This window comes from Filicampus tigris, chromosome 22 (genome assembly GCF_054856515.1).
Source record: "Filicampus tigris isolate MCC_2025a chromosome 22, RoL_Ftig_1.0, whole genome shotgun sequence".
Taxonomy (NCBI): domain Eukaryota; kingdom Metazoa; phylum Chordata; class Actinopteri; order Syngnathiformes; family Syngnathidae; genus Filicampus; species Filicampus tigris.
This window is the reverse complement of record NC_141238.1, coordinates 3,167,591-3,195,219: the sequence shown is the minus strand read 5'-3', so window position 1 is coordinate 3,195,219 and position 27,629 is coordinate 3,167,591. Positions and strand designations below refer to the sequence as shown.

The 27,629-nt window shown below is 41.6% G+C and overlaps 2 protein-coding genes across 7 annotated transcripts in view; one reads left to right on the top strand and one right to left on the bottom strand.

Annotated features, from left to right (window-relative positions):
- mkln1 (muskelin 1, intracellular mediator containing kelch motifs) overlaps nucleotides 1-27,629 on the bottom strand; it is a 144,319-nt gene that overhangs the window by 83,030 nt on the left and 33,660 nt on the right. The gene's annotated exons all lie outside the window — the stretch shown is intronic.
- net1 (neuroepithelial cell transforming 1) lies at nucleotides 3,236-9,560 on the top strand. Its single transcript, XM_086022733.1, has 9 exons — nucleotides 3,236-3,515; nucleotides 5,535-5,642; nucleotides 5,728-5,892; nucleotides 6,319-6,381; nucleotides 6,581-6,754; nucleotides 6,832-7,089; nucleotides 7,169-7,339; nucleotides 7,848-8,034; nucleotides 8,128-9,560. The coding sequence occupies exons 1-9, from the start codon at nucleotides 3,423-3,425 to the stop codon at nucleotides 8,544-8,546; spliced, it is 1,638 nt and encodes a 545-aa protein (XP_085878859.1). The 5' UTR covers nucleotides 3,236-3,422; the 3' UTR covers nucleotides 8,547-9,560.

Genomic DNA, 27,629 nt, shown 5'->3' with positions numbered 1-27,629 from the left:
GGCATATATCCCTGAGTGGGTGTCATTACTAGTTGTTTCTAAATATGACATTAAACCAATCCCACATTAGAAAGAAAACAGGAAAAAAAGACATACAATATGATACTACAATATGACTAGTAACTATTGACTTAGCCACTAAAAACACAAAACTGAGACTAGGCAATTCCTCCAAGTACAGTGACCGAAAACATTCAGAGCCATGTGTGCCAAACTAACAAGAGGTTTTATGTTTTGTGACTACTTATAATAATTCCTGAAATAATGGCGCCATTTAAATGTGTAACCGCAAAGGTGTTTCATGTAAAAATGAGCTTAAGCTGAGGTAGCTACGCGACCACACTGACGGCATGACAGTAAAAATGCTCACACGCCGGTGCTATATGCCGTGCTAGTGATAATGTCACGCTCAAATGGCCCCATGGGCCCACATTGCGCCAGATTTATTTGGGTAAGGTGTCCAGAGTGGCGTTGTCATAGATCGGTGTTGTTGGATCTCCCTGCAAAGTTTACGTTTGTTGTTTTAGTGCAATTTGGAAAATGCCTTTTAGATGCACAAAAGCTAGCAGTTTTGAACCACATTCATGCAAATTGTCACGCGAGAATTTACACGAGATCTCAGTTTAGCGCTTTTTGTTTTTCTCTGGCTTTTTCACAACACTAAACGTCATTAAACAGACTTGCTATTATTTCATTCAAAACTTGGTCACCATACTTTCCAAGTTAAGGTTTAAGGCACATTACATGCTGTCATTCATCATTAATATGAAAGGCGCCCTTTTCTTTTTTTTCCCTATTAACAGTTAACTTGTCAATGATCATTCAAGAATGTCAATGATTACTTACATTTGCATTATGCCTCCGTCATAAGAATGAAATATGGCTTATTGTTTCTTCATTTTTTCATTAAGAGTTCATTTGTTTTGATGGCTTTGTGACAAGCATGCTAAAATCGTCTCACCTTCACATTATGCTGCAGCCAATCGTCATTTACGAGTGTTATTGTTCATACGTTTTACTGTTAACAGTGGTTACCTTCTTTTTACAATTGTGTGACAATTTATTATGTTAAAAATGACGTTGTGCCGCTGGTTCGCTATTAACACCAGTTAACAGTTAAGAACGTCCAAGTGTAAATGTAAAATTTGCTGTTGGGTTCACCAAATGTTGATGATGGCCACAGTATTAACACCTTGACCATTATTTCCAATGAGGAAATGTGTTATTTTCTAATGTCTGGAAACATCCGCCTGTGGGTGTGCTTCGCTATCACCGCGTCAACAACCCCTAACGAAGGTGTCAACCACTAATGCGGCTCATTCAGCATCTGTGTTTTATCACCTCCACACGGCAGCAGCAGCGCGAAGTCTGCATTGGGCTTCACACCTCGGTGTTGCCCCAGGAGGACAGAGTCCACAACATGACGCTCTCATCCATTTGCCCTCGGAACGCGCATTTACACTTGGCTGTTTTGGTGGCACCCCCATTTAAGACGGCGGATCACGCCCAAAACACATTCTGCGTGTTCAGGTGCGGTTGCCAGTCTGTGTTCAGATCACTCCCCCATGTGCACTTGAGTGAAAAAAGGCCCCAGGTTAGATTTTCCTTTGACTTAACTGAAACTGACAAAGAAATAGACAAGTCAAATGGGTGGTAGTCACACCCAACCCCCTTTACTGATCTTCAATATACAGGTTTCAGTTCAAACATGTGTCCCAGTGCCCCCTGCTATTCATATTGAAATGGGACCTCCCCCAGTTGGCCTGATGAGACTGATAAAGAGAACTGTTGAAGAAAAAGGGTCCAAACAGAGACTACTTTGATTGATTCTCAAACACAGAATGATGAACTCATTAATTAATCGCTTGGTTTTGAGCAGATTCTACAGAAATTGACATTAGCTGTAGTAGCTACAGGCCATTTCTACTTGACTTCCACGTCATTATGATAGTCATGATGACAAGTAGCATAATGCAGTTTGTCAGAAGAACATCTAATCTAATAATTCATTTTAACCTCCTCTTATACTGTCGCTTTACCAGGCCGTCATTGTAAATGATAAATGGTTCTCAACTGACCTACCAGGCTAAATAAAGGTTAAATAAATAAAAATTACTCGCTTATCACATAATTAAATAGAAATTATAAGCAGAAATAATGAGTAAATGTCACATTTCGGTTTAAATGGGCCGTCAACCCAAAAACGTTCTTTACAAGAATATGTTCAATGCAGCCCCACTGGTCTGAAGATGGCATTCTGATTAATACTGCGTTTGTGGTATATGAGTTAAGCAGTAAAATCCTCCCTTTTTTGTCCATCTCAAGGGGCGGTCATTCGGCCTCTTGCTGCCCCCTGAGATGGACAAAAACGGTTACATTTTGCTGCTTAACTCACATTCCACAAACGCAATAATAATCAGAACGCCGTGTTTAGACTAGTGGGGCTGCATAGAACATATTGTAAAGAACATTTTGGGGTTGACTTCCCCTTTAAACCAATATCGTAAACTCTATTTAAAAACGATTAACAAAGATGAGAAAGAGACCAAACGAATTACATGTAAATAGCAATTTTCTTATAAACTGACCTATTTTTTTCATTTTTGTACTCATTCACTTAATGTGTTATTATAAAAATCACATCATTTGTTGTTATGCCATTCATTTCTTATTTTTTCCAAAATTATAATTAGAAAAAAAAGCTCATGTGAGTGAACTGCAGTTGAAAGTTGTGAAGGGAATAGTGAATTTTTGCAGAAATGTAAGATTTTTTTTGTCTGGCAGTTTTCATTTACTGTTTTGTTGAAGCAGCAAAGCTGGTGAAACCCAAAATTTAAGTACCGCCTTAAACTTTTCAAATCTAGTCAATAAATCACCATTTCAGTTTTTTTTTTTACCTTACCACCAGGTGATTAGCTCAGGTGGCTAGATCACAGAGTTTCGATACGGGTTTTGATTGAACCTTGTACAACACAAGGTTCAATCAAAACCCGCATCGAAACTCTGTTTAGGTGTAAACTTTACTTGGGATGTTGCCTTTCCTCGCTACTGTTTTAGTTCCTGAGTGTATGGAGCAACATAGGGTTGGAATAAAAAAGAATGCTGGCAGTGTCCTCTCACTTCCCAACAAATTTTGAGCCCGCCTCATTTTCCCCTACAAGGGCTCTACTCTCCTCCCATGTCTCCTAGTAAGCTATAAAGGCCTCCCACCCTCTGTCTGTGGCAGACCAAAGTTTAGCAAGCGTGGGAGGTGGAGCTTCACTAAAAGCTCTGTCCCACTAGAGGAGAAGAGCTAATGTAAATCAGAGGTATTTTATTTATTTATTACTTTGAACGTATCTTTTTTTCTCTGTGGATTACTTGGAGACCGATTCAAAACGAGGATTAAAAAAAAAACGGATATCACGTTTTTACTGAAAGCTATGGTGGCTTACGATGAACTGGGAAGCTTGGTGCCTATCAAACGGACTCTGCAAGTGATAGACAATCAGAACCAAGCCCACAAGGAGTTAGAGGTGAGACAGTTATTGCTTTCATAGTGTTTTCTCTCATTAGGCTCAGGACTGTTAAAACCTAAACTATAATCTAAGACCCCCACTATCTGCTACCACACACAGTTTTGTGTATTAGCTGAGTTTGCATAAATATTCATCCCAGCGGGGGCTCGGTAGGATATGGAGCAATCAGTGTATTCAGCACAATCAAAGTACCATAAACAATGCAATAGCAGGAGGTAAGTTTTCATGGTGTGGTCCAAGTTTAGAGATAAACAAGTATTTACCACTTTAAGATCCAGTCACTGCTACTGCAGAGATGTATATTGTGCCTTTAGTTCTCTTCGGGAAGGGATTTCACCAACATGTGGCTTCACTGACAGTAAAAGTGCTGAGGTTCTGTGAAGTCTGGAGACACTTCTCCACAAGCAAGTTCCCAGACTTTCACCAGTGACTTATTGATGACCTTGGCTCTATCATTTGAGGTCTGGTTGTGGTTCTCAGCACATCTGGAATTTTCGGCACACCGCACATTTAAGTATAGATCAAAGTAACCTAAACGCCTCCTAGAAGGGTGGTTGTAATAAAGGGTTTGGATGGGGATGTGCAACACTATTCATTTCTTCAATTGACAATAGTGATAGACTTCAGCAACCTGGTCTGTTTCTGCAAGAAAAAACAACTCCCTGACACACAGAAGCCAAGATCATTGGCTTTTTTTGTCATGGACTAGTCCCCTAGAGGACAGGAAAGGAAATGTTTTCGGGGGAAAAAAAACACCATCCCCTCACCTTTAGTGTTTAGTTTTGTTCTCAATGCCTGCACAGATAATAACAAGTCACAAATGAGTTGCTCCCAAGGACTGCCACAGTCAAAGTATCCGCCATGTGGCAACCATGTGCCACTAGAGGGATTAATAAAGCTGTGGTTTGTCTTGAGACACCAGTTAAACACGGTCATAATAGCTCAAAGAGCGAGTGGATCAGTTCCACAGCTGTGCCTCAGTGGTTTCCCAGATTTCGCTGATCCAAGACAAAAATTCCTTCTGCGCTGAGTCAGGAGAAAACACAAGCAACTCAATTAGAAACTTAAAACGTGAGATGGCATGAACTAATTGAATGCCGTGATTCTGATCCTGTGATGATTTTGAAGAACTTCTGTGGTCTGAAAGCATTACTTCAGCTTCTTGATTACTGCTCTGTGTTGATGTCAGCCTGAGGCCAACCAGCTTCCTTCAAACTCTCAAGGGTGGGGGGTTGGTTACCTGGCCCAGGTGTAGATCTACTCTCACGCTAGACCTATTAAAAACTTGTGTCAACCTGCAGAAAAACGGCAAACACAACTGCACACACTATCCCCCACAGTGCGACGCCAGTCAATGTAAACACTCGAGCTGGGGACAGATTCACTGCAGGTTTATGACGACGACCCCTTTTTCCCAGACTTGCTGCCGCGGTCTGTTTCACGTTAAAGCCACCCCACCTGACACACTGCTTTGTCTGTCTGTAAAAGGAAGTTAAACGGCAGCGAACCACCAGGAAGCATTTATCCCCCACAGATACACTTTCAAGAGGACTTGTTGTCAGGCAGATAGTCGCGGAGCGTGCACAGGGGGGAAAGGATGGCGAACAGCTGAGCACGAAGTCTTGTGCATTCTTGGCATTCCTCCAGACCCCCTTTCCGACCTGACCAGCACTCAGAGGGGGTCCTTGTACAGGGTGGGCTGGCTGCCTGACTCTCACATGATGGAGCCAACAGCTGGTGGAGACGCTTTGGCCTCTATATTGTCCAACCAAACGGGGGCAATATTTCTGTCTGCCCTGTGAGCTCCGCCAATCTGTCTGCCTAAAGCATGATCTACCAACCCCTCCTATTTCCTGGCTCCAAAGTCCGGAAGTGGAGTCAATAAAGAGGATTTATGACCCGACTTGATGGGTTTGATCACAAGGAGCTTGAGGTCACGCAGTTGGCATTACCAATCAATTGGTTCTGTTACCTGCTCAGCTAACTTTCCCTCCTTATATTGTCTTTCTAATCCAGGAACCCAGCAACAAGCGTGTCCGTCCTCTCGGCAGGGTGACGTCGTTAGCCAACCTCATCTCTCCGGTGAAGAATGGGGCCGTCCGGCGCTTCGGCCAAACCATCCAGGTGAGGACCTTGTAGCACTTTTTTCCGCACGTCATTTAGACAACACCACAGCGTGTTTGACTTGTGGGCCTTTTTCTGTCTGCAGGCCTCCTTCCGGAGCGATGGCAAGTCGCCGGTCGTGCCCCAGAAGCCTTGCAGCAAGGCTGCGGCCCCCACGCCGCCTAAAAGGAGAAACAGCACACTGTGGTCGGAGACGCTCGACGTTCACCAGAAGGAAACCTTAACCACCAAAGAGATCAAGCGGCAGGAGGTGAGAATCCCATCAGACTAAAAGAATGAAGCCTGTGTGGTTCAGAGATCCAGACAGCACTGTACGTCCAGACTACTTTCACATATCCCTGCAGTATTTGTGTCAAATAGTCTAAATGGGAATAAAAGCCCTTTACAGGACCCGTTTCCCAGTCTGTTTGAGTTCACATAGAACTAACAAGCCAACAAGGCAGGCTACCTCCCTACTTATGTCTGACTTCTTTCCCAGCTGTCAGGAGCTATAAACTTTGTGCACTTTTAAAATGCAGATGGCAGCCAGAAAGACTTTGACTTCTATTGCTTGGCACCCGGCACAAGTCTGGCCTTTAATCGAAGGCGTAGTATTCAGTTCTCCCAATCTAAAAAGCACCCTGATTCATGTGTATCTTTTTCTGCCTTCCCCTACCCCCTTCCTCCTCTTCCTCAGGCCATATTTGAGCTGTCTCGTGGAGAACAGGACCTGATTGAGGACCTCCAACTTGCACGCAAGGTTTGTACTCTAAAAGCAAACAGATTAAATCAAAACCTGGCAGGCCCTCCATACAATCAAGCCAGCGACTATAAAAAGCCAGGAATTTCTCCTTCACTCCATCTTTTCTGTGTCTACTCTTGTCTTTAAGAGCTATTTTTGACATCCTCCCATCCTGGTTTACTGGGGATTTATTTAACCATTTCCTCCATCTATACAGGCATATCACGACCCAATGTTGAAGCTCTCCATAATGTCTGAAGAGGAGCTCTCGCACATTTTTGGCAACCTGGACGCCTACATCCCACTGCACGAGGACTTGCTGGCCCAGCTCTCCAAAGCGACAGGCTCCAACGGAACCGTGGGCCAGATCGGGCAGATTGTTGTAAATTGGGTAAGCTTAATTTGAAATTAACTATCTACATCAAAATGCTTTAAGGGAGAGGAAGTTAAAGAGCCTTCTTTGTGTAGCTACCCAGGTTGGATGCTTACAAGGAGTACTGTAGCAACCAGCTGGCCGCAAAGGCCCTGCTGGACCAGAAGAAACAGGACCGGCGGGTGCAGGACTTCCTGCAGCGCTGCCTGGAGTCGCCCTTCAGCCGGAAACTGGATCTCTGGAGCTTCCTGGACATCCCACGCTCCCGCTTAGTCAAGTACCCGCTGCTGCTCAGAGAGATCCTAAGACACACTCCGCCCGAACATCCGGATGCAACTAGCTTGGAACAAGCGGTAAGGACGAACTCTAAAATGTTTTTTGAGTGACCCAGTATCTTACAGAACTTGAGACTAAGTCATAGCTTGTCTTCAGATCACCATTATCCAAGGGGTGCTGTCCGATATCAACATGAAAAAGGGCGAATCTGAGTGCTTGTACTACATCGACAAGCTGGAATATTTGGATGACCGGCAGAGAGATCCCCGTCTCGAACAGTGCAAAAGCCTGCTGTGTCACGGCGAGCTTCGCAACAAGAGCGGCACGGTGAGAAAAGTACACAACCTGACCTATCTTATCCACACCTTAGCCAGGACTCCACTCAAGCAAGGAAACTGAGCATTCTGTCTGACGGGTTATGAAATTCCAGTAAAACCACACACAAGCAAGCTTTTTTCACAATGCTGCTCCACCTGTCCTATCTGCTCCCGATGCAAGCGGACCTAAATTCTTAAGTCTCTTTTCTTTAAGTTTTCTCAAGATGCTGCACCTCCACTTAAGTCAGGTGTGACCAGAACAAAAAACAAAAACAAGACAAACAGTCTTCAATTGCATGTTTTTGGAATATGCTAGAAAACACACACATACATCTTCACTAACCAACAAATGAAAAACAACCTCTCGCCTTGAGTTTTCTTTTTCGGTAGAGGTTAAAATAAGTCTAATACTCTCCATTAGTGCCTAATAAAGGGTTAAAGCAAACAGGCAGTAACTGTTTATGGACACAAAGTCCCACGAAGTCTCAAGCCTCAATTTTTCATTGTCTCCCTGGCAGAAGCTGCACGTGTTCCTGTTCACCGAGCTGCTCGTCCTGACCCGCTCGGTCATCCGAAACGAGCGACAATGTTTCCAAGTGTACCGGCAGCCCATTCCCGTGCAGGACCTGGTGTTGGACGACCTGCAGGACGGCGACGTCAGGATGGGCGGTTCGTTCAGAGGTGCCTTCAGCAACGCCGACAAAGGTGAGGCTTGTGTTGCCAGAGAGATCCTGGCATCCAATTGTGGAATCTGGATCAGTCATGAACTTTTTTTTTTTTCTCTTCTTTCCATTCCAGCCAAGAACATATTCCGCGTGCGCGCCCAAGACCCTGGCCATGCGCAGTCGCACACGCTCCAGGTCAACGATGTCTTCCACAAGCAGCAGTGGCTCAACTGCCTGCGCAGCGCCATCTCTGTCCACCGGCCGCACGGTGAGCCTGCCTCGCCGCCAACAACGACAATGGACGTCCGATCCAAGAGGCGCCCATCCTCTGTCTCCGCCATCGTCCACATGGAGGAGACGGACGAGAACTACCCGCAGCGGACCACCCAGTCCGCACCCAGCTCGCCGTGTGGCACCGCCACCCCATCCCCCTCAGACTCTCCTTCCTCCTCCACATCATCGTCGCCCGTTCCCCCGCCTGCGTCTCACAAGACCAAAAAGGACAAGAAGTCCCTTTATTCATTAGGGAAAAGAAAAGAGACCATGGTGTAAAGTGGAAGGAGGAAATAGACCCCATTTTTTTTTTTTTTTGTACATAAACACAGGAAAATGTGGGACTTGTATTTATGTGTGTCAGTGTGTGTGCGTACCCTTACAACAGTGTTCTGTGTTACTGTCCACTTTGGCAGCTGTTTACCTCACCCCTCCTTTTTTGTAAAGTCCATCCTAAAGACCAGGGTTTCCCAAACACTATATTTCACATAACATAAACATAGACATAAAATTATTGTTCTGCCATAAAATGGTCCCATTTTGGGTCCTAACCCGAAGTTTGAGATACCCTGCCAAAGACAAAAATAAAGGGAAGAATGTTTACCATTAATTTGATATTTAAGCATTTTTTTCCTGCATAAGAAGAGGGGTGTAGTTTTACATTTTTATATTCTTATGTGGTATTTCTTTTTTTAGCTATATTAAAAGAAGCACTGTTTTAGCTTTTAGGTGGCGCATGCGTTTTAGGTAAGACAGGAAGATAAATTAAGATGTACCCACATACTGTAAGTTACGATTGACATAGCGTCTTATTTTTATACATTCCTTGAACCAAAGAAATGCCAGGACGCGCTTGCCGGTTTTTTTTCGTTCTTTTTTTTTGGGGGGCATCGGCATCAGGCGTTATTTAAATCTGAAATCACAAGTTAAGGATGTTCTGAAACCGATTTTCGAACTGAGCCACAATTGGTTTTGAAGGAGACTTTTCGGTGTAGCATCTTTCATGGAGTCAAAGTTGTGGACACTGCTTTGCACCGGAGGAACGGAATTACCGAACGTGATAAAAGAAGGATGAAGAAGAGGTTGTTGCTGAAGAGAACTGACTGTTTGGAAATTGAAAGAAAGCTGATTAAGAAAATGTTGGACGGTCATAGTTGGAATGAGTATGTAGAAAGAAGGTTTCTGTATGTGCATGTTGAAATTGGAAAATGAAAAGGAGGGAAAAAGTGTAATTGCCATTAACTTTGCCTAAGTATAAGAACAATAAAGATCTGTGTAAGATTTGCATCTGAACCTTTTGTGTCATTATGTCATTATTAATCTGACTTAAAAGCATACAAATGATATTATGTAGATTTTATTTTTTCTATTCTCATTCAATTCTTTATCCATAGTATCTCGATGTACAGTTTGCTATTCCTATCTACATATCGCTGGCGTCGGGCCAAAACCTCGTAAGTCACATTTTGGTGAGTATCATATTTTTTCAAAAAACTATATTATTGGTCAGTCCACACATGTGGGTGTAGGGGTGGGCGATATGGGCAAAAAAAACAAGCTGACATCAGTGTAAAGAAAGACCCCAATATGTTAATTATATAGGCAACAAGTCTAGAGGGAAGGTGAATGTCGCCAAGTGCTGGCCTGGCATATATATTACCCCATCTGTTTACTATTTTTTGTAGTTTGAATTTGCACTTCTTTTGATGAAGTAATTGACACATATTTTCTTTTCACTACATAAGGACATTGCCAACAACAAGCCTGACATGCACATCACAATTACAATAAAAAAAAACAAAATTCCACCATTTGCTTTGATTTTAATATACTGGTAAATCTAAAGTCTATTTTCATAGTCAAATTTGACCTGGAACACAAACTTTGTAGCACCTTTACAAGGACTGAAATGTTGAATATTGCCATTTTTGTGTAATTTGGTTCATTTTAGGAAGAGTCATCAAATTTCAGGGTGAAAGAATGACATTTAGGATATTTTTACTGATGTCCAACATCCAAACAGGTCAAAGTTGAAGACAAGCATCTGAGCACAGATGCTGCATGAGCTTATTTGAACAAAATACTTTATAGACACGAAGGACACCCAGGGACCTCCATGGAGATCCAGTAAACCTCTTCTTGGGAAATAGTCCAATTGATTCAAACAGTCAGGGCAACTCAACATTAGCTGGCGTTGCCATGGAGATGGCAGCTAGTACTGTACACTTTCTTCCTTGTAATGGATTTCACCAGTGTTTACACTAAATTAACGGCAAACAAACTGACAAAGGGCACTCAAAACACGAAGCAAACGTTTTAGATTGCACATTCACCAAAATCCAATGAAATGTAATAGTAAAGTATTCCATTACAATATTCATTCAGAGAAATGTGCATATGATTTAATGCTGACTAAGCTTCTGGAGCCCAAAAAGTCAATGGAGCGGGTGGGCACTTTCATCTTTTGTTAAAGAGGAGCCCCATGCCGAGCGGAGACAATATAACAGCTTGCTGCTCAAATTGACATCAACACGCACACACACAAAAGCATTCACATGTCTCCTTGTGTTACTGGATCACTTTAAGACAGTGGTGGGCCTAAACATAACACAATCACGGCTCCACAGTATGTTAACAACCTAAATTCTAGTACAGCATTTGTTCCATGAAATCGTATGTACTTTCTTCATTTCCTATATATAGCACTCCTCTTGGCTGCACTGCTTCCAGTAGTATATGCGGTTATCAAATGTTTTATCCAATCTGATTTCAGCCTCTATGTGTTGCCATGTTACTCTAATCTGCCCAGGCCTTCAGAGGAAGTAGTGCTATGGAACTGTCATAAACCAATCAGATCTGCTGAACAATATACGGTTCCTTATAACTGCCACGAAAAAACAAGTAAAGGGTAAAACATTTTTTTTTAAAAATAAAACAAAAACAAAAAACGGGCATAAGTGTAGATCGGGTAAAACAAAACGAAAATTCCCAATAAAAAAAATCTGTGCATAATGTTACCCTGTTTTTTAATCCAGTGCAGTACATTGGTTGAGCACAGTACATTGGTTGCTTTTAAGCTTTTATTGTTTTCAAACACTAATTTACATATAATTGAGATATTTGATTTGACTTAAATTCAATACATTTTAATTGAATCATTATTCAAGTATATATTTTTTTCTTATCGGTACAGTTAATGCTGAAACTATGCATCATGTCACAGTGGCTACCAATAATTCGTTTTCAGAAAAAAATAAGCATTTTTATTTCGTGTTAAAACACTCCACTGTTCTCAAAGCTTCAGGAAACTCCCTGAAAATCTAATTCCACGATCAGTTTACCAAATCCGCACAGATAACAAGTGAGGATTAACACAGCAAAAACGGGTCAGGCGAGTTCACTTCCACTCTAGTCTGAATTTGATGTTTGTGATAATACAGTCGGCGGCGACACGACTGCATGTTCAGTCATCACAAGCATGTGACCCGGAGCAACTGACAGGCTAATGCGCTTGCCAAATCCTCGGTGGTGTCTCATAGAGTCCCTCTTTTACCTCGGGAAATGGCAACGACAAGTGAAGGAGGAGAGAATTCAAACAGCAATAAAATGCTTCTTTGTGGGAATCATCGTCCATTAAAAAACAAATGAACAAATCACCGGAGGGATGTTGAAGCGTATTTAGAGCAGGGATGGCCAAACTTTTCCCCCTTAGGGCCACATACAGTGGATATAAAAGGCCTACACACTCCTGGTCAAATACCATGTTAGACAATTTCAAAACCTTTTCAACATTAATGTGATCCATAAACTGTACAACTCAATTGAAAAAAAACATTTTACATCTTTTCGAGAGGTGAAATAAGCAATGAGGGATAATGTGGTTGCACAAGTGTGAACACCCTCATGTGAAATGGGAGTGAGACTACAGTTGCCACATTTATAGTGCCTATGATTGATGCAAAAAGGAAGTTCAGATGTTCTAATAGGCCTTTCCTGGCATTCTCTTATTTTTTCTTTGTAGCAGAAGCCGGAGGGTTTAATTCATCTGAGGGACTGTTTTGACACACCTTGTAGGACTACTGGTTTGATTAACAACCAAGTTCAAATGAGCTCACCAGGTTATGCCTCTTAAATGTTTATAGGTGCTATTTAGGTACTTATTAATGTAATGTATCAATAATTAGTATTAATTTATTGATATTATTGTAATATTATATTTCATTATGTCGTTATAATTTTGTGTATTACAGCACAGTGATCGAGTGGTTCGCATGGTTTGCCTATGGTCCTGGGTTTGAAAATCAGATCTGGCCTTCCTGTAGGGATTCATAATACAAGTCTTTGTCATTTTTGGCAAAACTATGCTGCACAATCCAAACAAATATTCTCACTAAACACTTGCTCGAAAAGGGGATGTTAGGTCAACTGCTATACAACACATCCTTCCTCATACTAATTCCAAGTTATTCAGTTCTGCAGATGCTAGCTTACGGCTGCAGCTGTTCGTTCAAGTGATCCACGTGTCCCACGCCTGCGCTCGGAGGCCATACGCTGTTGATTTTTGGCTTCCCTTTTAATATGACCGCACTTAAACAAACTTCTGTTTGTTTAAAAAGGAACGTGAGAAAAGTTGAATACTCACATGCAGCCTCATGCAAATCGCACCTCCAATCTATCTATTTGCATAATGTCATGCTTAAACTTACAAGTACTTTGGAAAAACAACAAGGCGGAAGAAAGGAAGGGATGGAACAACAATAATTGGAGTTTCCATTTAAGGAAGGATCAACACTTTCAGGTTTTTGAGAAGAACTCACATTTCCTTCAGAAAAGTGGGGAGAAGGATTGTGTTCCAAATCATACCACATCATTACATTTTAATTAATGGTGCAATTAGGCATGCAATGCTTTAAAATTGATCAATTTACGAAAAAAACAAGCATCATTCACTCCCTTATAGCATATAAGTGAAATGTGGTCTCTAAAAAGCAGAAACTGCCAACGTCCACATGTAGTGCCCTAAGGCCTTTAAGGTTCACAATAGAAATCAGGCGAGGATTGATTTAAAGTTCAAAAATAAAAAGCCAGGCTCACCTCGCCTGCAGGTTATCAGCATACAAGCAAGCCTTTGTGCTCCAAGGATTGTGTTGCAGACCCCCCCCCCCCTCACAAAAAAATGTGAAAGCCATATTTTACGAGAGGTAGGATTTATAGTGGTTGGCCTCGGACATATTGCGATGGCGGGGGGAGGCTTTCATTTCCTTAGGAGGAGGTTTGTAGCTTTGTGATGTCCTGAGAGTTAACAGGAGCTTCACTTGAATAATGTAAACTCATGCCAGATGACTAGGAGGTCCTTACATGTATTTTCACGTTATATTCTGAGACAATATAAGCACCTTAACTACCAAAAGAAAGAGTAGACTCTCAATTCACACCACATAAAAAAAAAACCTTTGGTATCTTGCCTTTTCTGTTATCTACTAATCAGCAGTAGAACATTGGTTCCACCAAAAACACGGTTTTCTGACCAAAAAGCTGAGGTGTCAACTGAGCACAGGCACAGTTTGAATGGCCTTGGAGTGAGCCACCAATCGGGAAATTCACTTAAAAACGTTGCGCTGTATGCACTCTATAATAGAATAATTAGCATCACCCCTCGAGCACTTGCCATGTTAACGAAGTATTTAGCATCTATTTTCATGACATAACAGCATTGAATAATCGGTCGGCCTGATTGTCGAATGAATTTACGATCCAATTACAGGTTGTTATTTGGAGGTGCTGAATTCAGTACCTTGGCAGGAGCCGGCATCCGCATACCTTCACCCATTACACTGAGACGTTATGTAAGGAGTCTTGCGTGGAAATATGCGATGACAGAGGCTAATAAAATAGGATTTGGAATGTTATAGGTCATTGTTTTGAGTGACAGCTGTGTGTGTCTTAAAGTAGACTTTTTTTGGGCAAAGAGCAACTGATGAAAAAGAAATGAAGATTTACAGTGCTGCATGTCTGAAAGGAATCCACCTTTCAGTGTATATTCTAAAAGATATCTGCATTTGAGTCTAATCCTACATCTTTCGGTCCAAAAGTCATACTTGGGTCGGATTGACCGTTTCAACCGATATCTTAATATTCGAGCAAGGCAAGGTCAGACCCGGGATGCCGTTAAGATCCGCAATAAGACGACAGGACGTACAATGTGATCCTTATCGGAACATCTGTTAGCAGAATTCAGTCTAGATGTGTGGTCGACTCCCCCAAAAAACTGCCTTCCAAACCAAAACAATGTCTCAGAGTGAAGTTCAACAACTCCTTCTGATCCCCTAGTGCTTTTGTCACATCTTGAAACATAGAGGTCACTTGAAATTCTGCCCCAGGAGGTTTTTTGTTGCCCTTGCTAATTTGACACCTCCAGTTTTTGATCCTATTCAAGCGGCAGGTGAGGCCCTAAAGAGCAGACCCAACTGCTACTTGATGTTAACCCATTAAGGCCTAAAGCGCCTTTCTCAACAGCTCCCCAAAATCTAAGGTCGCCTTAGTTGTTAGAAGTTCTCCCAGAAATTCAACACTTGCAAAATGATTCATATCTCAGCCCCTGTAGCAGACAGAGACATAATTCCAAAAGAATTAAAGAGCTTAGACATGTGGCTTTTACACAGGCAGAATTGATTATCATTTACTGTTTCAATCGAAGATGTAAAAATAACGTGTCAGCACATGAAAAGCACTATTTCAATTTTAAAAAATTGAGTGGTAATTCCCATCCTCTATTCTGTTATAAAGACGTCAATATCATAATTGTCTACAAACCATATCATATCACGTTCGACTGGTTCCATTGGTCGTGCACGTTGTCTATATATATCACTGCCGTTACTTACTTTAATCAGAGCTCCCGGCGATTAGGCTACCTACGGCTCGAAGAAATTCCACGACATCCTCCGCGGTCTCGCGACACAGTCACGTGTATATTCTGATGCATTAAGTTGGCTAAGAGACGGAGAATTGGATTAAAAAAGGACGGTGACGTATCCGCGCCCCCAGTTTGAAAGGTTGAAAGACGCAACAGCGCTCCCGGCTCTAGGGGTAGAAACGCAGTTATGCGCTCCTGGGCTTAATGGGTTAACTGAATGAAGCCATATTGCATGTCACAAAAAACATAATAAAAGGTACAAATTATTTCTATTTCCATCACTTCCTACAAGAAACGTCTAAAAATGAGCAGGCAGTTGGAGGTTCTACTGGGAATAAATTGTTTTTGAGGCCAATTCAGTCAAAATTCTAAACGCACTATGCATCATCGCCTTTATTCCCAGGAAACTCTGAAGTTTACATGATTTGTGTACGAGAGACCTTCAAAGTAATCCACAGCTGTGATGCTAAAGGAAACAGCCAATAAGGCGTGTAAATATTTAATTTCCTGAAAGCTCTCCCCAATAACAACACAAATAAATTGTTGGTAATATTAAAGCTCTTACCTAAAGGGTAAATAAAGGTGGTAAATAACGGCTTTCCGATGGCAAGAACTTGCTTGCATAAATCAAAAGTCTGAAGCAAAAAGATTCACTTTGAAGCTGTGAAAACAGTGTTCTATCGTGTAGCATCCAGCACAGTTCTTTTAAAAATAGGCGGCACGGTGGTCGGCTGGTTAGCGCGTCAATTTCAACATGTTACAAGAGAGGAAAAACTGTACTAATTGACAAGCGCGTTAGTTTTCATACGACTGTTTTTCACCTAATATTCTCGTCTAAATTTTGCCCCAGTCTTTGTACATTTGCTCATTTCCTGGAATTTATGTGTATTCAATCAAAGCATTTAGTAATTTGAATGTTAAATGTCAATTGTTAAAATCGCCGATGGGAAGAGGTACGTGGATAAGTCCCAAAGTTGTGTGCCGACATTGCTACATGAAATCGGCGGCTATGCTGCAGGTAGCACGTCTAACATAATAACACTTAAAACGACATCATCCGACTTTGAATGTTTTTTAGACGAGGAAGCAAGCAGTCTTTTCAGCCAAAAACAAAGTACAACAGCTCTCTTCTTCGTTCTCCGCTGCTCCTCTCACTAGCCGTACGATGCATTCACGAACCTCTGAAACATCCCAACTCAGCAAAACACAAATCCGACCTCAACACAGATAATCCAATTCGTTACAATATGCTGTTGAACATTCAAAGATTTAAATGCCTAAAAAGTGTAAATCATTTCATAAAGACTTTAAAGTTACTGTATTTCATTATGAAAAGAGTTTTAATACAGTTAGCAATAATTGTAACTGTTATTGTATGTATTTTTTCATCACAAAAAGTGTATATATGCACTGTAATGACAACTTGTCTTTAACTTGAAGACTTAGATGTGTCATAGTCATAGGCTGTTGCTGCTGAGTGTTTAAAGATTTCAGTGTCTTGATAATTTACAAAATTAAGAGATCTTTATTGTTATGTGTATTTTCTATTCTGGTGTAACTTCTTAGAATATCATCCGGTTTGCTTTTATTAATTTTTTTCTAAAAAATGTACCATTTACTTGTCATCTTTAAAAAAATTAATAATAATTTTTGTACCGAAATTATACCGAATCAAATGTGATTTAGCGTAGTGTTACACCCCTAGTAATTATACTCAATAAATAAGCACAAAATAGTTGTGACTGATAAATAAGATTAAACTTGCCTGAGAATTGCCCAGAAGTGTAGTGTTGTTATTAAGTTGCATTGTGCAATACACTTCGCCGTGTGTTGAACCCTTTTTACACAATATGGTAGTAAGTTCTGAGTGCCAGCTATTCGATAAAGATGTCGAGAAACACATTAGAATTCAAGAAAGAACTTGTAGCAAAGTACGAAAATGGCTCCTCCCTCTCCCCTCCTTGCAGTCTTCCTTAAGCCATCAAGTCCCGAGCACATCTGCCATGACGGCAAGTCACCTCGAAGTAAAAACGCTTATTAGTATTCTTGTTATTTTCTATATAAATATTTTTTTTTAAAAATACATTTTTTTTTTTCATTCAAACTCAAAATGATTCTGTTCACTGTGATGCCAGAAAAGCTTCAAATCTTCAACGGCACTTCTGTTCACTCCATGCAACCATCAACTTCACAAGCACAAGTTACTCACTTTGAAAGGTCAGGCAGAAAAGATTATGAAGCACTCGTATCAACTTGCTTGGAACATTGCACATGCTATAAAGCCACAAAGAAGGGGAGTTTGTCAAAACAAGCAAAAGAGAAATAGGGAGTGAGGGGACGGGATGGGGCCAGCTTATGGGTGCCCATGTGTATGAAGTGGCTCTTTGCAGTAACCCAGAAAATATTGTGGCTCTTACTGGTTGGCCACCCCTGCACTAGTATGCCAAAACATACTAGTACTTGGACCTTAATATGGATATTATGTATAGAATATCTGCTCGGACCGCTTTCCATTAGGCAGGGTTGACAGGAAAGTCAACAGGTGGAACGGATCAAATCAGAGAGTTATAGTTACTTGACAGCAAAAAGAAAAGAATATAAAACACTGATAACGACCTGGATTACTAATTCTTAAAGCCACAAATTATGTTACATGTTGAGAATACCGCATAAAGAGTTGTACTAAAACTCTGACAGGTGCTGGATTTTTGTTCAAATCAAACTACCCAATCGTGCCTTCAGTCAATGGAGCCGGGCCCGCGTCTCTGCCCTGCAGGACGTCCTCCCTTCTCTCTAAAAAGTTAAACAAGGTCAAAGTCTTGTGATCCATTTCCAGAGAGACGCCCAGGCAGCGGACATCAAAGTCAGCGAGGGTCCTTTCATTGGAAACGCTGGCTCTGCTTTCCAATGATTGTTAATCCTCCATTAAAACCTGGGGAGGTGATGTCTGAGGCCGCCCCTCAGCAGGGGAAACTAATCCGCTGTGGTAGTTGTCGTACTCTGAAGGGTCCCTCTTGTCTATGTTCAACTTCATTATGTCACATTATAGGCAAGAGACTAAAATGTTCTTTCAAGGCATCTTAGCGGGGACATGGGAGTCATGTTAAGGACATTTTGGACGCAGACTTCTTTGGCTTTGGGTACACCTGCACAATCTACAGGTAAATTACCTCCAAACACATATAATGCTTGTCAAATGTTGGTAAACAAGAGGCTAATTGACTATTTTTATAATGTGTAGTTTATGGAATGCTGCTTCCATGCTATCTTTTTTCTCATCAACTCTGCCCTCAGCTGCCATGGCATCAAAAAGTCATACTCACCAATGGCCCGGCAGTATATGGGGTTGGATGAGTGCTGTCTTAGTTGTATGAGACAGGACCAACCCCAACAAAATGGGCTAATAGAAGAATAGAAGCAAAAGAATGACATTTAACAGAATCGAACCAGTATTTAATGCAAAACGACACAAGAGCTACATTGAAAATCTGACTTTCAAATGTACTCAAGGTGAAGGTGACTCATCTCGTTTCACAAGCTTGTGTATTGAGTTCGCATTTCCTGGCAAACACTCATGCCATGCAAACCCCGTCATACGACCTGTTAGTATTGCAAAAGCACTGATCAGAAAGTGAAACCAAAGACTTAAATCTCTCAATCATGCCAGAGAGAGACAATTAGACAATTAAACTCAACTGGATGGTTTATCATTCTGAATTTGTTTGGGGGCTTTTGATCACAGTTGCTCTGAGGTTCTATCCATTTTTTTAGCCTTGCATCACAAATACTCGGGCAGGCCATAGGTTACCTGACATAAACCTTAACCCTTGTCTTTCTGATCCCTGAACTGTACATCCTAAATCACAGCTGCTCATAAAATCCCGTTTGAAGGATTGCCTTTGTAGCACCCACATGCAGGTGGCCACCACATGGCACAGGGCTAAGTTCACAGGTGAAGGGGGGAGAGCCTTTACTGGAAATCAGAGAGCGGGTGTGTTGAGCAGCTCGGTGGATGGGGATACATCATTATATTGCCTTCTATTGCACCATTCGGGAAGTATTCCTTTTGTCGGTCGACGAAAAGAGGAGAAACAAAACAAAAAGTGTCTGGGGGAGCAAATCAGCAGAATCAGCATGAGGTTGAGAACATGGAGAGATGTCCTTGCTGTGAGAACGGGCTGCCTCAAAAATACTCAATTGTGCATCGACAAACTGTCCTTCGGTCACACAGCCTGGCCGTGACAATGACACGTCTTACATTGTCGCCTCAGGATCCCATTACAAACATGATGTCAACCGGGGAAACCCTACCGTGGCTTAACATCAGTTAACTGTTTTGTAAACCAGCTCCTGTTGAAATGGTTATTTACAGAGTATGATCAAATTGCATAGAATAGAATCAAAAAACAACCAAAGACTTGCATGTTACAATTCATCATGACCCATTTGTCTAGAGCAGGGGAGCAAATTATATGTAATATAATTAGACATTACTTCACCGGCGAATATAGAAAAAAAATACGTTGACATTTTTTCTTTTCGCATATTACTGAAATTAATAGTGTTTTTTGGGTTTTTTTTTGTAAATGAACGAGCGTTGAAAAATCACAACATTCTAGAATTTGTCTCTTTAAATGTACTCTCACGCAGTTTTGAGAAAAATGGTCCCCAATCGGCATCCATTGCACCCTGGTGATTCTGGAAGGGGGATTTCCATCTGTGGTACCTTCTCAAGGTTTCCTCCTTTTTTCCCTTGAATGAACTCTTTGCCTGGATGGGGAGTCTCAACCAGGAGATCACATTGATTTTTGTGATACAGGAAGGCTGGAAGAGTATTGGAAACGTCCGTGGATCAAACACCTGTTTGCGAACAGGACGTCAAAATTTGGGAAAAGTGTTTCACAGAAGTTGAACAAAAGTTTCACAAAGTGGTTGGCATTTATCACTTGTGCAGGGGTGCCTAAATGAGCCAAGATAAGAACTGCTTCGACATGTTATGAAATGTCTGGCCACAATATGTTTCGTAAACAACAACACAAGAGATGCCGCCTGCACTAATGAACCGAATTGGGTATAAAAGTTGCTTTAAGAATTTGTCGTTCTGCACGGCCGGGGAGCTATCTGCATGCCAACGAAGGTCCCAGCTGATTCCAGCAGTCTGGCCTCACCTGAATCAAACACTCTCCCCCTCAAGTTAGTGCGTTTGCGTGTCAACCCCTCGCCAACCATCTGGGCCTCATCCACCATCAGAGGGAACGCACCGTGTTATTCAAGCCATTACTCAGTCCGGGTGCTGGATTACTCACACCTCCGTCCCGTTTGCACACGCGACAGCAAAAGTAGACAAACACACCTTTTCTAGCCCCGCAGTGATAAACACAAGCACAAACAGCGAGGCTTGTGAAAAATAGATGAGGTCATTATCGGATTGTCTACCGCAACCGGATCGGAGCCTATTCAAGCTGTTGAACTATCCCTTTCATGCTCTACTTCCAAGCAATGCAACTACACTGTACTGGGCAAAGACATTTCTTATGCATTGACAGTCAGACTTTAATCGGGCTAATCATACAGTGTCTGGATTCATCAAGGTCACGCAAACGTGGGCATCCGTTTGATTTGAAAAGTGTTAAAGGAGCAGGTCCATATGTCCCATGCATGAGATTTGTTTACATTATGGGATTACTTTCTTAAAAAAAATAAAAGTACCCTTTTACTTCATACTAGTGAAATGTAAACATGGCCATATATGGACTGACGTTTAAATGTAGACAGCTGCAGCAGAAAGGATAACAACAATAATTCAAATTGGCATTTTCCAAACGGTTTAATGCATCGCTCTCCCAAATGGTGTTCACTCTGAGGTAATCTGTGTGTGATATCACAGGAGAGAAGTTCAAAGCCTCATTACAATGAACTCACCAAAGCCAACCTAGGCTTGCTGTGCCTACACACCTGGCTCAGGTTGCATTTCGGGGGCCAAATAAACTGAGCTGTTTGTCAGAAGTTAAGCCCTCCTTTTGAGTGCCGGCATGTTTCTGCGCCGTGGCTTCGACGACATGCCCTTTGTGTCGTTTGTGGGGAGGTGACGAGGTAAGCAGCAGAAGGGAGATGAAAGACGGAGATTAGCGTGACAAGGAAGCGAAGCGTTCAGTGGCGCACCAGATGCTCCAGAAGAAAGTACCCAAAATGGAACAGACGGATTCAGATGGCCACAATCCTATTGGACATCTTACGGATTTCAGCATACATTCAGATACGCAGCAATTGGATTTTTATCTGAAAGATTAGACGTCATTTTTAAAAAATGCATCTCCAATTGATTCCAACTTTTTCTTTTGTTTTTTTTTAAACATGATGCATATACTATATCTCCAAATATTGTGAACACATGACTGTAACATGGTAACATTTTGGAAACGGAGCCATGCCAACTCTCTGGAACCTACACCACATTTCACGGGACTGAAACTTCCTTGTTATCACATTGGTCTTTGTAAACATATTGACAAATTCTTGATATGGCTGATAAGAGTGACGTGTGCTCCACCGGTACATCCTTCCAAAGTCTAACAGATAATCAAGTTGTAAACTGAAGTAAAATCAGATGATTGGTCAGCAAAAGTCCACATCCCAGTGACTCTCAAACATGATTAAGGTTAAGCAGCACTATTATGCCAGTCATGGAGGTGGACTCCATAATTGTCCAGTTGGGGTGGAATAACTTATTAAAACACTGGAACATTCCCATTAAACAGGGACAGCAATGAACACTTCTTTAGTGTGTGTGTGTGTGTGTGTGTGTGTGTGTGTGTGTGTACGTGAGTATACTGGGAGATTGCATAGATACACAGTATGCATATTCTTGAATAATGGCCATTACATGAGGTCATAGCTAATGAAGGTTATTATCGTTCATTATGAGGCAGGTCGGTATTCCTTTCACTTGATTTTAGTTGGAATGTTGTCGATGGCCTAATAGTAAGGGAAAAAGTCAATACAATGACAAACACTGAAAATATATCTGAACATGTTTTCATTATTTTACATCTAGCAGTGATATTGTTTTATTTTATAATATTGCCATCATTTTTCTGGGGTTGAAATAAATTTTAAAAAGTTTAAAAAAAGAAGAAATAAAAAACCAGCCAAAATAAAATCCATCCATCCATCCATTATCAATACCGCTTCTCCTCACAAGGGTCGCGGGCGTGCTGGAGCCTATCCCAGCTGTGTTCAGGCAGTAGGCGGGGGACACCCTGAATTGGTTGCCAGCCAATCGCAGGGCACGCGGGGACATGTCATGTCATGTCATGTCATGTCATCTTCCAAACCGCTTATCCTATATAGGGTCGCGGGGAGTTGCTGGAGCCTATCCCAGCCGTCAATGGGCGAAGGCAGACTACACCCCGAACTGGTCGCCAGCCAGTCGCAGGGCACACATAGACACTGTCACTGAGCGGGAATCGATCCCACGCTGCCCGCACACAACTCAGGCGTGTGTACCACTACACTATCAGCGGACCTTCACGCGGGGACAAACATCCCAAAATAAAATAGTGTGTAAAATACCTCATGTATTTCAATGAGTGCCTTGTAAAGGGACAATTTACACAAATAAATCAAAATGTCTTATCCATAAAATACAATACAGCAATTATAAGAAATGAAATGTAAAAACAAAATGTTTTTTTTTTTTCATAAATATACAATGTCTTGGGTTAAAAACTGCACCCAATAGTTGCACTGCCTTTAATGGAAGACTAACAGAAGTATGAGCCATTGGGCAATACATGCAGACTAAATAACATCATTTGTGCAGCGTAAGCAGTAGCTGAAAAGCCAACCAGTGATGATGCAGTAAAACTATACTAGAAGGTAGGATACGCATGACACAAGGCAGTGGAAGAATACATGCAGACTGAATATTGTTATTTTCTTTTAATTCAGTCTTTAGTTTACTTAACCCATTAAGGGCGGGAGCGCATAACCGCGTTTCTACCACTAAAGCCGGGAGCGCCGTTGCGTGTTTCTCCCTTTAAAGCCGGACAGCGTACATGTCATTTTTCCTTTTTTTAATCCAATTCTCTGTCTCTTAGCCAATGAAATGCATCAGAATATACAAGTGACGGTGTCGTGAGTTGTCGGAGGATATCCGGAATTTATTCGAGGAGTAACGGCGGCAACAGTCGATCGCGGGAGCGCTGCTATAAGTCACGACAGTGATATAGACGACACACTTGCGGACTTTAAAGCTGTGAGACCATCCAAACGCGATGTATGGTTAAGATATATGTTCGTAAACAATGACGATTTCAACGTCTTTGTAAGAGAATACAGACAGCATGTTAATTACCACTCGATTTTTAAAAACTTAAAAATAGCGCTTCACTTGCATCTTCGATTGAAACCGGAAAGATGAATAAACTCGGGCCTGTGTGAAAGCCACATGTCTAAGCTCTCAAATTCTTTTGGAATTATGTTTCTATCTGCTACAGGGGCTGAGATATTAATTATTTTGTAGGTGGCGAAAATGTCAGGTTTTCAAGGGTGACTCCAAAGACGACCGTAGGTTTTAGAGAGATGTCTCACGAGGGGCTTCAGGCTTTAATGGGTTAATTTTTAATCATGAACAAAAATGAAAAACGAAGAAAAAATATTCTGAACTAATAATAACAAGTTAAAAATAATGTCAGCTAGGCATAAATGAGCATAATGACTTTTTTTTTCATTAATTAATTAACTTTTATTGCTGGACTAAAAGAGGTGACTTCATCTCCTAGCTGCTGAAAACATGACAGCTGCTTATTAATGATCACTAGCCAATTAGCTGCATTATACTCCTAATGTTGCTTGTAAGCGTGCTTACATAGCGCCTTAGAAAAGTCTACACATCCCTTTTTGCGAAGACTTTATATCCACTGCATAAGCACTGCGACTGACTTGCTAGTGGAGTGTTTTTCCATCCAAGCCATGTCCAATGCAGCATGGAGACAAAAGTTAAAGACACCTGCACAGAGCACTGATGTGTCAACAAAACCATGGTGGTCTGATATTTTCACACTGCAGATTTTTCTCAGAATGCTGTGGGAAGCTTTCTCGGAATTCAGAGTGTCATCAGCTGCAACAATAATACTTTTTAAAAATTACACGTACCCAGGTGAAAAGCCGCACGTGCGTCACATAACGTCACCACGCGTAACCTTCAAAATGAGACTTCCAAGCTTAGATGATGTCAATATGATTCAGTTTCAAAGTGGGACAAATAAATAATACTGCTCAACAGAAGGACAAACAGTGGTGTGAAACAGAGACGCAAGCCATAACAAAAAGCAGAAAGGGCAACAATTAGACATTCGAAGGCCACAGCCTCGACTTGACTAGATAAGACACTGTTCTCACAGTAGAGAACAATCATGCTGCAACAGTCCTGTCCCATCCGTGTCTTTCAGGAATTTAATGACGAGTTTTTAAATATTTAAAGAGATATTAGGACCTTAGTGTGCCAGCCTAGTTGAAATAAGTGTTAATAAAAAGGCAAATCCAAGGCTGTTGAGTGTTAACCAATCGACCATAATAATTAACATTTTCAGCTGATTTTGAGATCCAAATTTGCCAAATAAGACATACAATGGCCTTATTTGGTCAAATAACCTCAAACTTTTTGAACTTCCCAGAAAGCGTCAAGAATATCGGTTAAAACGACCTAAGTGACGGGATTAGCTTCAAACCGATACTCAAATATCAATTCTCCATGCAGACTCCGCGTGCAACTTGTAATGTCAAACACATTAACGGCTTTTAGACTAGCCGCAAAACTTGATCCGAGCACGAGACAGAGAAGGCGATGACGTGCGTGGAAGTTACGGACTACATGTGAAATGTCCTCATTCTTCATCTCCCACCCTGCGTCACGCTGGCCGCTCGGCGACCACAGGACTCGGCGGGATTAGCCTGTAATGGCCACCCTGTAGGGAATGATTATATGGTTATTAGGCTTTTATGTTTACAAAGCCTTTGCTAGGATGAACATGAGGTGAAGCGGACGGCAAGCATCGACAGATTTGAGCATTTTCTTTTACTTTCTTTGTGACCCTATTTCCAAAAGGAAGCCTCAAAAAGGGAAGGTGAGGGTTAGTCACTACAGTGCAGTATGGTTCGGGCGTTGGAGTGTGCTCCCTCTAGTGGTACGCGAAAGAATCGCTGAATTAAATGTTTCAACAGTGCGTAATGTTACAGTGGCTTCAGTCTCATCAAACATACAAATCGCTGGCATCGGGCCAAAACCTTGTACCTCCAAAATAATCACTTTTCAGGAGACCCTAAAAATGGCAAGTTTGTTCAACAACTAGCATTGCATCGTGAAAGAGAACAAGCCATTTTCAACACTTTATATTGGTCAATAATATGTTAAAGTAACACCCACGCATGTGGACTGACCAAGAGTATAGTTTTTTTGAAAAAATATGAAATTCACCAAAATGTGACTTATGAGGCTTTGGCCCAGCGCCGGCGAAATACAAAATGGAAACACTCGCAAGGAGCTGCTGTAACACAACTCATGGCCAGATGCTCACACAAAGACTACAACGCCCTGAATGGTACACATCCACCCACTAATACTACAGTACCTTCAGTAAGTGCACTTTATAAGACCACTTGATTTCTTTTGATTTCTTTTACATTCCACTGTTTTATGAACCAAACTTGTAACGTAACACTGCATATGTATGGCCTGAAAGTATTTTTCATGCAAATACTTACTGTAAATATGACTTTACTACTGTGTTACCATAGGTTACTTGTGGCCAACAGTGTGTTCATTTTAATATGAATATGTGATGCTGTACTGTTTATTTAGAGCCCCTGAACCGCCAAGCTCAGCTACAGAGAGCAATAAAACGAGAATGTGCTTAGAAATAGCCAACAAACCGGTTTATGTGCCAAAAGGGCTGATTAGTGAGTACAACAATGAGCGTATTGTATTGCCCAGGCTGTCCTCTGCACGTGAGGTGAGATATTCCACTCCAACGTTAATACACCATGGTAGCAACAATACGGCAAGAGGATTCAACGGGGCTCAGAAAACAAATGTCATAGCGAGCGGGGATCCTTATCGCGACATCGCTACCATGTGTTGAAATGTTTACCCGGCACCTCCCGCTCACGTGAGCTCGCAAAACTGTGGCTGGGTGCAAGCCGTGGTCTTTTATGCAATCACTGTCGGGGGAACTTTATTGACCACTCACTACGAGCTGACACACGTTGATAAATAAAAAAAAGTGTAACAAAAATCAAAGTTGCAAACTTTTAACCACTTTTTGCCACTATTTACTGAACAGATGCGAAACCATCTCATACCACTCACTCCGTCTTGTCTCGGTGTACAGACAAAACAAGGCAAACGCAGGAAGCCATGATTAAAGCACTTCCTGTCTGACTGGCCAGCAGGACCAAGGAGCTTGGCAGTGGCTCAAGTTTTATATCAATCAGGGTGAAGTTAACTAGTCCAATTTCAAACTTTTTTTTAAAATTCAACTTCCAACTCATAGTCATGTTGGTTAAACGTGTCTTTTTTTTTTTTTTTTTTTTTACATAAATGGAACATTGTGTAAGTGTTATGTAACAACAAATGACTTTCATTAAACTTTATAAGAGTGTGTTGAGTGATTACACTAGCAAGTCTGGCTTTGTTTATCCCTTCACACTGTTGAGTCATTTGAGGGATATGAGCTCGCTGCTTTCAGCAGGCCTGTTGTGGGGTGACAGACTCCGCTGTCTGGTTCAGTGGCGGGCGGTTTCATGAGGTCATGAAATTTGCCTTCCGGGTCCCTGGCCACCCTAGGTGTGCAGAGAGTGGAAGTGTGCACATCCTCTCAAAATTGAGGATGTGGCTATGTACTGTATCTATTGTGATGGAAAACAGAAGCTTAAAAATGAAAAATGGAAGTATTTATAAACGGGTTTTATAGTCCCCAGGGAAAGTAAAATGATTATAAAAAGTTGATAAGTAGAAATAAGTCTTACAAAAAGATTTGCTTTTTATATAATATAGCTAAGTTTGTTCGCAGAAAACACAGTTACTCTTCAGCAAAACTGTAACAAAAGTTTTGATTTGCAGCTTCGTTATTTAGTGTAAACAAAAGGTCCATTTTCCAAAAATGTTCGTGCCTGCTCTGGAATGAGCCTATGGTATGTGCAGCTTGCATCATTGAAGTAGAGGGACCCAAAGCGCTTTTTGCTCACGGCCCCAAAACATAGACGAGGCCTCTGGTTACACATGAGGACCGTGACGTCTAACTGGAGATCGCACCTGCATGTTAAAGAGGTCATCCGTGGCTTCTCCAATGATAGCGCCCCATGTCTCTATTCACTCCATTGAGGGTCACTGCTGGTCCACGACCAAGTCAAATATTGATTTGACTTCAAGTCGAGAGCAAACGTGA